Source organism: Coregonus lavaretus (assembly GCF_964263955.1).
Source record: "Coregonus lavaretus genome assembly, contig: SUPER_35_unloc_2, whole genome shotgun sequence".
Classification (NCBI taxonomy): domain Eukaryota; kingdom Metazoa; phylum Chordata; class Actinopteri; order Salmoniformes; family Salmonidae; genus Coregonus; species Coregonus lavaretus.
This window is the reverse complement of record NW_028167180.1, coordinates 979,769-995,484: the sequence shown is the minus strand read 5'-3', so window position 1 is coordinate 995,484 and position 15,716 is coordinate 979,769. Positions and strand designations below refer to the sequence as shown.

At 39.2% G+C, this 15,716-nt stretch overlaps 1 protein-coding gene across 2 annotated transcripts in view; it reads left to right on the top strand.

The window, feature by feature from the left end:
• Positions 1-921: 921 nt before the first annotated feature.
• Positions 922-15,716, top strand: part of LOC311110252 (GTPase IMAP family member 9-like) — a gene marked incomplete at its 3' end in the record, with an annotated part of 49,388 nt that continues 34,593 nt past the window's right edge. The window contains exons 1-2 of one of the 2 annotated variants that reach the window (XM_084188786.1): positions 922-992; positions 1,292-1,557. In XM_084188786.1, coding sequence (XP_084044912.1) covers positions 986-992; positions 1,292-1,557 — 273 coding nt within the window. In that variant the 5' untranslated portion in view covers positions 922-985. Of the gene's footprint in view, positions 993-1,291; positions 2,191-15,716 lie in introns of those variants that run through there. The other variant, XM_084188785.1, reaches the window with a different exon arrangement.

The window sequence follows — 15,716 nt, the reverse complement described above, 5'->3', positions numbered from 1 at the left end:
TACATCATTTATGAAGCAGCATACAATAAATTTTTGGACTCACTGCTGTGCTCACTTGAACCGGAAGGTGGCGTGGCGGTCCTTTTTTATGGGCAAACTTTGTCATCAAAGTCTGGTATTCTTTGCACATCATGTTGGATTGACAGCATGGCCAATGTATTCAACTTTTTGCGTGTGAATGTTTATGTTGCGTCTGATATGTGTCTCCCGAGTGGCGCAGTGGTCTAAGGCCATACCAAAAGCAACCCACAGCTTTATGGTTGGATAGTCCTTGTTAAGAAAGAAGAACAGACCAGCAAGAAGGACAATGATGTCTGTATCCACTGTTGGAATTATAGTGGTCTTTGCACGCTTTTGAAGAGCATCTTTAAGATGAAGGCATGCTCTTATGTGTGCCTCTTCCTGGTCTCATTCCATCACTGATGTCAGAGAGCCCTTTGAGATCACAGACTCATCAATTGTAGCATAGATCTCTTTTCCATCTTCAGATTCATTGGCACACACCTTCTATGTCAACATGTTGAAAAGCTCCGGTTTGTTATTAGGGTTTCTGAGAAAGTCAGAGAACTTACATGGAAGTTGGTTATCTCCCAAACTTGAGTCTTTTAGACTATCTTCTTTGTATGTGTCCCACACAATATTGATTCTATTGCATTTGGCTAATTACTGCAATATTCGCCAAATGTGGAAACTTTGTGGGTAGGCAAGGAATGGAAAATGACAGCTCCGTCAATGGCGTTTCCTTTATTTGGGCAGTTACCTGTTGATAACATTATTGTTTATTTGCTTAGAGTTTGTATTTTATAGACAAAAAATATTAGTCTAAGCAATGCGAGACTGAAAATGTAGCTTTAGTAGCTGTTCTGTAAGATCACACTTCTCTCTACAGTAACAACATTTTATTTTTCATCCAACAGAGACCGTGATTGCTCTAGTTGGAAAGACTGTACCTGGGAAAAGCTTGACAGCACTCCAAAACCAAAACATGACTGGTGAGTATTTAGTCTCCAAGACAGAGATAAATTAGTGAATTTTGTTATGGGTTTTCACAAAATAATGTTTTATTAAATTAATACATTAATTATTAAATTAATACATTTTCCTAAAATGATTGAAACTTCATTTATAGATAATGTCATTGTTAATTTGCTTACAGTTAATATTCTATAGACCATCAATGTTTAATAAGTAATGTGAGACTGATCATATTCAGTAGCTGTTCTGTAAGATGACCAAACAAAAGACATCAGACTTCTTTCTTCAGTAACAACATTTCCTTCTTCTCCAACAGAACAAAATAAAGAGGTCCGGATTGTTCTGGTTGGGAGGATTGGATCTGGGAAGAGCGCAACAGGAAACGCCATCCTGGGGAGAAAAGCTTTTGATTCCAAACTGTCCTGTATTTCTGTGACATCATCAAGTAAAAAGAAAAGAGGAAATGTGGGAGGTCAAAGCGTCGCTGTTATCGACACACCAGGCTTGTTTGACACCAAGTTAACTCAGGAGGAGGCACAGAGAGAGATCTCACAGTGCCTGCTTTTCTCTGCTCCCGGTCCCCATGTGTTCCTGGTTGTGCTCAAGCTGGGAGGATTCACTGAAGAGCAGCAGGAAATTGTGAAGATGATTCAGAAATTATTTGGTGATGAAGCATCGAAATACACCATGGTTGTCTTCACACATGGAGACCTTCTTGATGATGGAACAATTGAAGACTTCCTGCATGAAAATCCCAAACTGGAAAGTTTCATTGCCAAATGTAATGGGGGATATCATGTCTTAAAAAACAAAGATCAGAATCCCTCCCAGGTCACTGAGTTGCTTGAGAAGATAAACAAGATGGTGAAGATGAATGGAGGAAGCCATTACACCACTGAGATGTTCCAGGAGGTTGAGAGAGCGATTGAAGAGGAGAAGAACAGGATCCTGAGAGAGAATGGAGAGAAGATACACAAAGAGATGGAAGAACTGAAGGCAACGTTTGTAGGAGCGTGTCCAAGAGAAGAACAAGAGAAGCTGATGATAAAACAGGAAAGAGAAGCTAGAAAGAAAGCTGAGAATTTTAACAATATGAGGGCAGGTGCCACAATCGGAGCGGCTATTGGAGCAGTTGGAGGCCCACTTGGTATAACAGTTGGTGCAGCAGTGGGAGTTACAGTGGGAGCGGCAGTAAATGTATGCAGTACTCAATGAGAGTCCGTAGCTAACAGTGCTGTACATTCTACAAGTCGTTTGACTTTATTATTTCATACTGAAAGCTTCCTCTATATACACCGACTATACCAAAAATTTGGAACACCATCTTAACATTGAGAACTGATATAGAATAAGAGAGTTAAAGTTGACCTTGTCTTTCCAATCAACCTGGACAAGGACCTAAATACATTTTAACTGGAACACTTCAGGGCAGCCAAGCTCTTCAGTCAAGCTAGAGAATACCAGACATTAGGCCTAACTCATATTTCCTCTCACAATTTAAAGGATAAATTAGTGGACATATACTTTAGCCATCACTATTTACAGCATGAACATAAAGATACATCTGGGTACTGCACATTTGAGAGCGCAAATTTTATATTTCCCTGAGTAAAGGTGAAAGTTAAGTGTATTTCTGCCTGTCAGGCTAAAAAGCTATATGCTAATGTAAGATTAATTGACAGTTGCAGTCACAGCTCCCATTGCTGCCTCAGAAGCGTGTTAAATGGAGATTTACTATTTAACCATCCCACTAAAAAATAAAGGTCCACTGAAAATTCCTCCCTGTTTTTGAACCCATTGTTTTTATAAGAACTATCTCCTTAACTGCTTCATTTCAGTGCTAACGTCTAACTAGTACAGGGTATAGACAGGAGGAGATATAAGGTATACAAATGGAACATTGGACAATAGACCGTATTTTGCTGGATAGAACCCCACTGGACTATCTACACTGAACACTTGGAGAAAGACATTTATATGGTCGTCTTACTGTAGAGACAAGTCATGAGATATGAAAGATGGAAAGTATTGTGGTTACCACAAGGCACGTTGACAGGAAGACTGCAGATGTAAATTAGATGTTAGCTAAATCTGTTGCAACCTATCACTTCTCACTTCTGAGACATATGTTTTGTCGTACATTGTCCCTGTTCAAATAAAGTTAATAAATACAAATATTCTGCTGTCATTGTAGCCTACATTAAGAACGATACTTGGGGGGTTTATTGAACAAATATTTAGCTGTTTTTGTTATTATGTTTTAGTGATCACTGGAAAAGGTGGTTGTATTGAGTTACATTCTATCAGGAGTAACCGACTCCTGAAAAAGATGGGAGGAACTCACAAATAAAGTATTACTTAGATGTATTATTAACATTCACAAGGGACACATTACAGCCATCAAGCATTTGTCAAGCAAATTTCCCTAAGGGACATACTGTAATTAATTACTTCATCCATGTGATAATTCTGTATTGTGTTATTCTTAGGACTTCACAGAACCATGGTTCTCATAATTGAAAGAAAGCCTCATTATCCACTATGCAACACAATAATGCACCACAATCAATTTATTCCCTCATGTTGCATAAACTTGATGCATTACGCACACTTTTTAAGTCAACACAAAAGTGTCTAGAGGGCAGGCAGTTCTAATGCAAAGACCCATTTTCTATGAAATCATGTGACTTAGGCTGCTACACACTCAAAGGCTGCGTTTCAAACTCATAAAAGACACACCCTCGTACACTTACCTTCGCCTTATGCCCTTGGTGGAATCCCCGTCACCATCTTGGACGTCGGTCCAAACGATTAGCCAAACAAGGGAAGTTCGCAACGTAAGCCCCTCAGCCCTAGTTTTTGATCGATTTTGCGAGTGTACAATTATGTTCACTTTGGGGCCTGAAACGCCACCTAATTCAATTCGCTAAGAAAAGTCAGCGGAAACTTAAAACCTCAACGTCAATATGGAGAAGTCAACATTTACAAATGAAAATAAGTCAGAAATGTTGCTACTAATGCACATGACGGCACAAACACGTCTCGTAAAAGTAATGATGTTTGTGTTTGGTTAGCTTTAGGAAATTGTAGAAATAAAACATTTTCCTTCTTCAGAAGTTCCAGCTAGGCAGGCTAACGTTAGTTAGCTAAGTAATTTGCTAGCTATCATACAGTAGGCGTATATTAATAATGATATAGTTAATATATAAAGCACCCACAAGCCGTTGGCTGAAAACACAATCATTGTGGGATGAACGAGTGACGAATTTCCAGGCAAGGGCGGTCTATTTAAAAATCATTCCTTCCTCCCTCGCCCCTTGCAAGTGTATACTCGTCAGACGTCATGATACGTCATCAGAAGTGTCCATTTAATTTGAGGGCTGAGGGGATAGGGAGAGTCTTTGAAGTGTTTGGAATGTAACCAAAGAGATGGCAGGGTAACAGAAAGGAGAGACCTAAAGGGGAGGTAACATTTCTGCCGAAGAGGAGGGGATATGGTGTATAAACAGTTATTCCAGCTTCATGTCTCTGTGCTTTCAGTAGTAGTTTTTTTTGCCACCTCCCAAAGGTAGCAACTGTGGGCCTTCTATGGTGATATGTGAAATCATGTGACTTAAGCTGCACTTATTATTATTATTATTATTATTATTATTATTATTATTATTATATTAGTAGAATATAGTTTGTGTTCACACACATTTGGAATTAGAAATTGGTCAATTAACCAATAATCCACTGATTGCTGTAAACAGGCAACAAGATCCTGACCGACTTGATCAACATTAACAAAATAGCCATGGCTCAGGTGATTCCCCCCACCACCACCACCAAACACACACAACCAGACATTGATTGATTGATAGGAGACAGCTTATGTCAATTACAGAACATTTCCTACCTGCAGCAACACTGGTGGATATTGCTGGAAATACCAGTAAAAGCAGTGCCTCCATTGCCTCTCCAAACAGCAGGGCCCTACCCATATGGCTCTGGTCAGAAGTAGTGCACTTTATAGGTTATAGGGTGTCATTTCAGACACAACCAATCTATTAAGGCTCAGGCTAAAACCCAGATCTAGACACAGGAGGCAGATAGTATGAGTCTCAGAGTTTATTAAAGTTCAAAGGGGCAGGCAAAAGTTAAGTCAAGGCAGGCAAAGGGTCGTAATCCAAATCAGGCTCAGGCAGGTAGCTTAGTGGGTAAGCGCTTTGTGCCAGTAACGGAAAGGTCGCTGGTTCTAATCCCTGAGCCGACTAGGTGAACAATCTGTTGATGTGCCCTTAAGCAAAGCACTTAAGCCTAATTGCTCATGTAAGTCGCTCTGGATAAGAGTAATTTGATTAAAATGTAAAATGTACAGGACGGCGGCCAGGATCAGGACAGACAGAAGGATCAGAAATGGGAAGACTAAGAAACAGAAACTAGAGCACAGGAAACACACTGGTAGGACTTGACAAGACAAACAGAGAACACAGGTATAAATACACAGGGGATAATGAGGGGAGATGGGAGACTCCTGGTGGGGGGTGGAGACAAGCACATAGACAGGTGACTGATGACAGTAATCATTTACAAGGTGAACATTTCCCCTCCCTAGAGGGACAATGTTAGCCAGTGACAGATGAGACATTTTGGGAAATGGTGAAGCCAACCAGAACTTGGAAGGAATGACTTTATGATGCAGCAACAACAGTAGTAATTCTATATGGCATGAACAAATGAGGGGATAGAGGATGGTTGGAAAATACTAACATTTCCCTCATATGAGAGGGTCAAATAAAATGAATGCTTCAATTATACACATCTGGTTGACTTTCTTTTGGAATATGAAGAGTCTTAAGAGCATTCTCTCTTGTTTTAGAGAATGGGTGTTGGGTTTTACCAGAAAGATGCAAAATGTAATTTAAAAAGCAAGACATACTGTATCATTCAATAATGGACCAATGCAATACTGGTGGATTTGGTGAAATTGTAGTTTTGAGGGGGAGATTTTGTGAATTTGTTTAAAAATATATATGTAATCTTATATCAATATAAACATACAACTCTGATAAAGAATCAGTGTGATTATTATTGGTGGCTGTTGTGTGAGTTTCACCAGCACAGTTGTTAACAGCAGAGGATATGAGATTATACTGGTAAAATGCATGTAGTTGGTTATAGATGATTATACTGTCACTGTGGTAGGAACCTGATACAACAATACCAGGGTCAGTCAGTCCAAGCATCAATGTCTGCAGTTTTACAGGAATTCTGATGATAGAGACATGTTACACACACTACATCTGAAGCACATGTACACTGAAACACACTTCCATCTCCAAACAGGACTGAATGATGAAAGTACTCTATATAATAACCACACTTCCAAATGTCTTCATATATCTAATGGTTTGACGGTTTCAGTTTTGCCTTGTGGATTAATCTGACAGTGGTGAATAAAACGTAGGCTACTTAATGCTTTTAAAATATATTTTTTTGCGCTTTCCCCCTTTTTTAATATCAAACATGAACATATGTTTAATTCACATTGATTTCATTTTAAAACACTTTACGCTATACCTTTTATAATTTCTGGTGCACAGTGGCCTTTTTGTGCAAACCGAACACACAGTAAGTAAATTATCTAGCTCACAATCAACAAAAAAATAACAGGAAGCCAGTGCGTCATATATTTTATTTAGCAAAAAACTAAATGCAGTACTTTCATAAAAATTATGGTTATTGTTACAACTTTAATGAAGAAAGAAAACATCTCTGTAAAAGTGTACATATTATTAACAAATGAGTATATAATTATTTGTAAACATTTGTGTGCATTATAAGCATTACAATTTGAAAGAATTCATATTAAAGAATTAAAGTAACATCTATTTGCATTTATAATGGTTAATTCATCAACGTTTTGTCAACGGACTCTACATATTTAACCAAACAAGTTGTTTTCTGCAGGCTTTGTAAGAGAGCCATATGCAATATGCAAAAATCTTAAAATAAAAACATTATCACAAAGCACTTGATGTCTCAATGTACTCAATTACTGTATTGTGCACGTACAAACTTTAGACTGGCCATAGACTAGAGGGTTAACCACATCATTTGAATAACATTTTAAAATGTTACATAGTTCATATTATTGTCACATTTTACACACTACAGCCAAACATTTTGCAACAGACAATTTAATAAAGGCATGTAAGAATTTTTTTATGTATTTTATACAATTCATTAATACAATTCATGTTAATTTAAATGAAATGTTTTAAGTAATGAACGATTAAGAGCAGAGAACTGAAAGGTATAATTCCTAAAGTATTTTTATGTTTTTGTTTTGGTGTTTGTTGTTATGTTTTATGTTCACTTGTTTCATTTTGGAATTCAAATATATGTACAATTTGTTTACCTGAAACAAGGAAATAATACTAATAAAATAATATATATCTAAAAATATATATTATTAACAAACTCTTCTTGGTCTCATCATGATCTATTAATAATAACAGGAAGAATGTATTCTAGTATTTCATTACAAATATAGTATTCTATACACATATGTAATCATAGAAAATAATTTATATTAAGTGAGTATTGCATTATTTCTAAACATTATTTCTAAACATGTAAATGCATTAAAACCATTAAAACCTAGTTATAAGTATCATATCAACAATAAATGAGCATAAACATCTATCAGCATTTGTAATGGCTTATTCATGTAGATTTGTATGTAGTGTAACCAAATAAATTAATCATACAGTATTCAAAGGACTGTACATACTTATTCAGACAAGTTGTTTTAGTCTTTGTAAGCAAGTATTATGCAGCTAGCAACTCAGCTAGCAACACCGCTAGCAACACAAGCATCATTTACGTCCTTGTCATTGTCTGGTTAGTATTTCAGGTCTTTGAACCGTAATACACTGAGTGTACAAAACATTATGAACAACTTCCTAATATTGAGTTGCACCCACGTTTGCCCTCAGAACAGTCTCAATTCGTCGGGGCATGGACTCTACAAGGTGTCGAAAGCGTTCCACGGGGATGTTGGCCCATGTTGACTCCAATTCTTCCCACAGTTGTGTCAAGTTGGATGGATGTCCTTTGGGTGGTGGACCATTCTTGATACACACTGGAAACTGTTGAGCATGAAAAACACACTAGCGTTGCAGTTCTTGAAACAAGCCAGTTTGCCTGGCACCTACTACCATACCCCTTTCAAAGGCACTTAAACATTTTGTCTTGCACATTCACCCTCTGAATGGCACACATACACAATCCATGTTTCAATTGTCTCAAGGCTTTAAAATCCTTATTTAACCTGTCTCCTCCCCTTTATCTACACTGATTGAAGTAGATTTAACAATTGACATCAATAAGGGATCATAGCTTCCACCTGGATTCACCTGGTCAATCTATGTCATGGAATTTCATGGAAACATGTTCATGTTTTGTGTACTCAGTGTATATGGAAGTACACTGAACAAAAATATAAACGCAACATGTAAAGTGTTGGTCCCATGTTTCATGAGCTGAAATAAAAGATCCCCGAAATGTTCCATAGGCACAAAAAGCTAATTTCTCTAAAATGTTGTGCACAAATGGGTTTACATCCCTGTTAGTGAGCATTTCTATGGATTTCTGTACTGTAGATATGTGATAGTGCTGGAGTAGGGGCCTGAGGGCACACAGTGTGTTGTGAATGTGTTGTAATGTTTTTAAAATGGTATGAACTGCCTTAATTTTGCTGGACCCCAGGAAGAGTAGCTGCTGCCTTGGCAGCAGCTAATGGGGATCCATAATAAATACAAATACAAATAAAAATGTCTCCTTTGCCAGAATAACAATATTTATTATCACGGCCGGAGAGGTTCACAAACTCAATCCCAGCTTGATGAAAACTCTGAAAAGGGCGTTCCCTTTCAGTCATTATATACTGCTACACAAACAAGTCATTCTGTATAAGCATGATTTACATTATTCATTATTAATGTTAGTTTCTGCATGTGACTGATGAGGCTTCTTCTCTCAAAGCTGGGACCTTGAAACTGAGATACTCCTTTTGGACCCAGAGTAATGTTCTGTGCGTACTGCCAATTGGTCTGAGCAGGAGGTCATAGTCACCTGCATGAACCAAGATAGAATGAGAGGAGATGCTGTGTACAATTCAAGGCTATCTCTTCAGAAAATACAATGTTCCCTCACAATCATTACACAGGTGCACCTTGTGCTGGGCACACTAAAAGGCCATTCTAAAATGCGCAGTTTTGTCACACAACACAATGCTACAGATGTCTCAAGTTTTGAGGGAGCGTGCAATTGGCAAGCTGACTGCAGGAATGTCCACCAGAGCTGTTGGCAGATAATTTAATGTTCATTTCTCTATCATAAACCGCTACCAACGTCTTTTTTGAGAATTTGGCAGTACGTCCGACTGGCCTCACAACCGCAGACCACCGCAAACCACAAACTCTTTCTTGAACTGCATTTTTGGTTAAGGGCTTGTAAGTAAGCATTTCAAGGTAAGGTCTACACCTGTTGAATTCGGCTCATGTGACAAATAAAATGTGATTTCATTTGATTTCATTAGATAGTTAATCCAGATATTCCTATATTTGCCTCGACTCGGCAGTCTCGTCCAGATCATCATGGCATTTGTAGTTCTTTATGATAGGCACATTAGCAGATAATTAGCATTACATTTTTGGGGGGTAAAAACAGGTGAATATATTGATAAAAGTCACTTTGTCCTAGAGAGATTTACATGGTTATCAAAACTTCACTCCAGGGTAAGCCTACACGAAACACAGCCCTGATTTCAAGTTTTTCTACAATCCCCTATGGAATTCATTTTGGAAAAATTATTGGAAAAATGTCCCTGTTTGACCGCTAAGGTTTATGTGTATTTTGATACATACTGTGGTACTCTGTAGGATTGAGAAGAAGGAGAGGAGATAGGAGGAGAGGAGATAGGAGTTGATAGGAAAGACAAATTGAGATTGTCTATAGAGCAACCCGGATATAGATGGTCCATGAATCAGCGTATGCGAAAGTATAGTTGAAGTCGGAAGTTTACATACACCTTAGCCAAATACATTTAAACTCAGTTTTTCACAATTCCTGACATTTAATCCTAGTAAAAATTCCCTGTCTTAGGTCAGTTAGGATCACCATTTTATTTTAAGAGTGTGAAATGTCAGAATAATAGTAGAGAGAATTATTTATTTCAGCTTTTATTTATTTCATCACATTCCCAGTGGGTCAGAAGTTTACATACACTCAATTAGTATTTGGTAGCATTGCCTTTAAATTGTTTAACTTGGGTCAAACGTTTCGGGTAGCCTTCCACAAGCTTCCCACAATAAGTTGGGTGAATTTTGGCCCATTCCTCCTGACAGAGCTGGTGTAACTGAGTCAGGTTTGTAGGCCTCCTTGCTCGCACACGCTTTTTCAGTTCTGCCCACAAATGTTCTATAGGATTGAGGTCAGGGCTTTGTGATGGCCACTCCAATACCTTGACTTTGTTGTCCTTAAGCCATTTTGCCACAACTTTGGAAGTATGCTTGGGTTGGAAGTTTGCATTGTCCATTTGGAAGACTAATTTGCGACCAAGCTTTAACTTCCTGACTGATGTCTTGAGATGTTGCTTCAATATATCCACATAATTTTCCTTCCTCATGATGCCATCTATTTTGTGAAGTGCACCAGTCCCTCCTGCAGCAAAGCACCCCCACAGCATGATGCTGCCAACCCCGTGCTTCACGGTTGGGATGGTATTCTTCAGCTTGCAAGCGACCCCCTTTTTCCTCCAAAACATAACAATGGTCATTATGACCAAACAGTTCTATTTTTGTTTCATCAGACCAGAGGACATTTCTCCAAAAAGTACGATCTTTGTCCCATGTGCAGTTGCAAACCGTAGTCTGGCTTTTTATGGCGGTTTTGGAGCAGTGGCTTCTTCCTTGTTGAGCGGCCTTTCAGGTTATGTCGATATAGGACTTGTTTTACTGTGGATATAAATACATTTGTACCTGTTTCCTCCAGCATCTTCACAAGGTCCTTTGCTATTGTTCTGGGATTGATTTGCACTTCTCGCACCAAAGTACGTTCATCTCAAGGAGATAGAACGTGTCTCCTTCCTGAGCGGTATGATGGCTGCGTGGTCCCATGGTGTTTATACTTGCGTAGTATTGTTTGTACAGATGAACGTAGTACCTTCAGGCGTTTGGAAACTGCTCCCAAGGATGAACCAGACTTGTGGAGGTCTACAATTGTTTTTCTGAGGTCTTGGCTGATTTATTTTGATTTTCCCATGAAGCAAAGAGGTACTGAGTTTGAAGGTAGGCCTTGAAATACATCCACAGGTACACCTCCAATTGAATCAAATTATGTCAATTAGCCTATCAGAAGCTTCTAAAGCCATGACATTATTTTCTGGAATTTTCCAAGCTGTTTAAAGGCACAGTCAACTTAGTGTACTGGAATTGTGATACAGTGAATTATAAGTGAAATAATCTGTCTGTAAACAATTGTTGGAAAAATTACTTGTGTTATGCACAAAGTAGATGTCCTAACCTACTTGCCGAAACTATAGTTTGTTAACAAGAAATTTGTGGAGTGGTTGAAAAACGAGTTTTAATGACTCCAACCTAATAGTCTGTAAACTTCCGACTTCAACTGTAAGTAGAATACCTTGTAAACAACGGGCGGACATCTTGGATGCAGTCTGCAGTTCTTATTATACCTCAGTGGTCTCTTCCGACTACCTGGTAGCCTGCAGCTCTTTCTACTGGCAGCTCTCTGCCAACCTGACCGCTGTGGTGTCAACAGGATGGGCATCGTCCGTGTCACCATTCGCCAGGGCAACGGGACCCTGAACACTTCTATGTACTTAAGTATCAAAAATAAAAGTAAAAATATAAACCATTTCAAATTCCATATATTAAGCAAACCAGACGGCACAACGTTCTTGTTTTTTATTTATTGGCGGATAGCCAGGGGCACAATCCAACACTCAGCCATAATTTTCAAAGAAGCATTTGTGTTTAGTCAGTCCGCCAGATCAGAGGCAGTAGATGACCAGGGATGTTCTCTTGATAAGTGTGTGAATTGGACCATTTTCCTGTCAAAATGTAACAAATACTTTTGGGTGTGAGGGAAAATGTATGGAGTAAAAAGTACATTATTTTCTTTAGGAATTTAGTGAAGTAAAAGTTGGCAAAAATATAAATAGTAAAGTAAAGTACAGATACCCCCAAAAACTACTTTTGTTACGTAAGCACTTTACACCACTGGGAATATCAAGAAGCTGATTAAAAAGCATGATCATTACACAGGTGCACCTTGTTCAATATTTGACTGAGGGACCTTAGATGTTGTGTGTATGGGGGACAGAGGAAGGGGTAGTTATTCAAAAATCATGTCAACTCTTATTATTTCACACAGAGTGAGTCCATATAACTTATTATGTGATTTGTTCAGCCACATTTTACTTCTGAACTAATAGAGTAAAAACATATGCAATTGCTATATTTCAGTTATTGAATTTCTATTAATTTGTTAATGTGTAGAATTGTCTTTTAACATTTACATGAATTAAGTATTTTGTGTAGATCAATTACAAATACATTTCAATCCCACTTGGTAACAAAACAAAATGTGAAAAAAGTTCAAGGGGGTGTAGACTTTTTTTTTTATAGGCACTGATTATATATATATATATACAGTGCCTATAAAAAAATAAAAATAAACTCAGCAAAAAAAGAAACGTCCCCTTTTCAGGACCCTGTCTTTCAAAGATAATTCATAAAAATCCAAATAACTTCAAAGATCTTCATTGTAAAGGGTTTAAACACTGTTTCCCATGCTTGTTCAATGAACCATAAACAATTAATGAACATACACCTGTGGAATGGTCGTTAAGACACTAACAGCTTACAGATGGTAGGCAATTAAGGTCACAGTTATGAAAACTTAGGACAACAAAGAGGCCTTTCTACTGACTGAAAAACACCAAAAGAAAGATGCCAAGGGTCCCTGCTCATCTGCGTGAATGTGCCTTAGGCATGCTACAAGGAGGCATGAGGACTGCAGATATTGTGAGACGCCTAAGACAGCGCTACAGGGAGACAGGATGGACAGCTGATTGTCCTTGCAGTGGCAGACCACGTGTAACAACACCTGCACAGGATCGGTACATCTGAACATCACACCTGCGGGACAGGTACAGGATGGCAACAACAACTGCCCGAGTTACACCAGGAATGCATAATTCCTCCATCCGTGCTCAGACTGTCCGCAATAGGCTGAGAGAGGCTGGACTGAGGGCTTGTAGGCCTGTTGTAAGGCAGGTCCTCACCAGACATCACCGGCAACAACATCGCCAATGGGCACAAACCCACCATCGCTGGACCAGACAGGACTGGCAAAAAGTGCTCTTCACTGACGAGTCGCGGTTTTGTCTCACTGGGGTGATGGTCGGATTCGCATTTATCATCGAAGGAATGAGTGTTACACCGAGGCCTCTACACTGGAGCGGGATCGATTTGGAGGTGGAGGGTCATTGCAGGCAATCTCAACGCTGTGCGTTACAGGGAAGACATCCTCCTACCTCATGTGGTACCCTTCCTGCAGGCTCATCCTGACATGACCCTCCAGCATGACAATGCCATCAGCCATACTGCTCGTTCTGTGCGTGACTTCCTGCAAGACAGGAATGTCCGTGTTCTGCCATGGCCAACGAAGAGCCCGGATCTCAATCCCATTGAGCACGTCTGGGACCAGTTGGATCGGAGGGTGAGGACTAGGGCCATTCCCCCCAGAAATGTCCGGGAACTTGCATGTGCCTTGGTGGAAGAGTGGGGTAACATCTCACAGTAAGAACTGGCAAATCTGGTGCAGTCCATGAGGAGGAGATGCACTGCAGTACTTAATGCAGCTGGTGGCCACACCAGATACTGACTGTTACTTTTGACCCCCCCTTTGTTCAGGGACACATTATTCCATTTATGTTAGTCACATGTCTGTGGAACTTGTTCAGTTTATGTCTCAGTTGTTGAATCTTGTTATGTTCATACAAATATTTACACATGTTGAGTTTGCTGAAAATAAACGCAGTTGACAGTGAGAGGATGTTTCTTTTTTTTGCTGAGTTGATATAGTTCCTTAAAGAGCAGAGTAGAGAAATTAACAGGTTGTAATTCAAGAAGATCTAAATACATTTACACAGGCAGCCCTATTCTGATTATTTTGGACATATTTAGAATTTCATGATTTGTGGCACTTCTCTGGCATTTTAGTATTGAGTGAAACTACAATTTGATAGCGTCAATCTCCATTTTCAAAGCCATTCAGCTATTGGCTAGCTGGAGAATCAGAGATATTACCTTTCCTTGCAAACTGATAGAACTAATTAAAAAGGTATTGAATTAGTTCTATGTAAAATAAATCATATATTGGATATTTCTATCCTGTCATTCTTTTGGTCTGTAAATACTGATCCCTTGACCTCTATTCTATAAAACGTTGTGTTTATTAGGTACACCCATCTAGTACCGGGTCGCACCCCCCTTTGCCTCCAGACAGACTGAATTATTCGGGGCATGGATTCTACAAGGTGTGGCGTTCAAACATTGCTCAATTGGTATCAAGGGACATAACGTGTGCCAGGAAAACATTATCCACACCATTACACTAGGCTGTACCATTGACACCAGGCAGGATGGGTCCATGGACTCATGCTGCTTACGCCAAATCCTGATTCTGCCATCAGCATGACGCAACAGGAACCAGGATTCGTCAGACCAGGCAATGTTGTTCCACTCAATTGTCCAGTGTTGGTGATCGCATGCCCACTGGAGCCACTTCTTGTTTATAGCTGATAGGAGTGGAACCCGGTGTGGTCGTCTGCTGCAATAGCCCATCCATGACAAGGACCGACGGGTTGTGCGTTCTGAGATGCCGTTGTGCACACCACTGTTGTACTGCGCTGTTATTTACCTTTTTGTGGCCCGCCTGTTATCTTGCCATTCTCTTTCCACCTCACTCGTTTTGCGCATTCTAACGTTCAATCGAACAGTAACTGAATGCCTTGATGCCTGTCTGCCTGCTTTATATAGCAAGCCACGGCCATATGACTGTCTGTAGGTGCGAACCATTTTCATGAACGGGGTGGTGTACCTAATAAACTGACCAATGAGTGTTTACAGACATATTCAATCACTCCCTATCCCAGTCTGTTGTCCCCACTTTCCTCAAAATGTCCACCATTGTTTCTGTAATCAACAATACTGTAGTCTATATACTGTACATATACTGTCGGTATGTGATAACTCAAGACATATATTACATTCAATGTTTACATTTTTAATCAAATTAGGACATTTTCTTTAAATAACAAATAATCATGACAGTTTATTAAAGCTGGTAATTCCCAATGATGATACTTACAGTAACAACACTAATCAGAAGAGCCTTGCATATAGAGGAAGGGTTCTAGCAGAAACAGCAGAGGCCCTGTCCAGAAACAACCCCTAACTAGCCCCTTCCTATAGTCACTGGTGGAGATCTGAGAGGAGTGGACAGGTTTAAGCAATATGGTGGAATTCCACCTAGCCTATCAGAGGGCAAGATGGAGCTATCACTATATTGATTCAACCTATAAATCATCTCAGATCTCTACAAGTATCTTGGGGGAAGGGTTGTTTCTAGATAAGAACAGAGTCACATCCATAATAAATTATTAT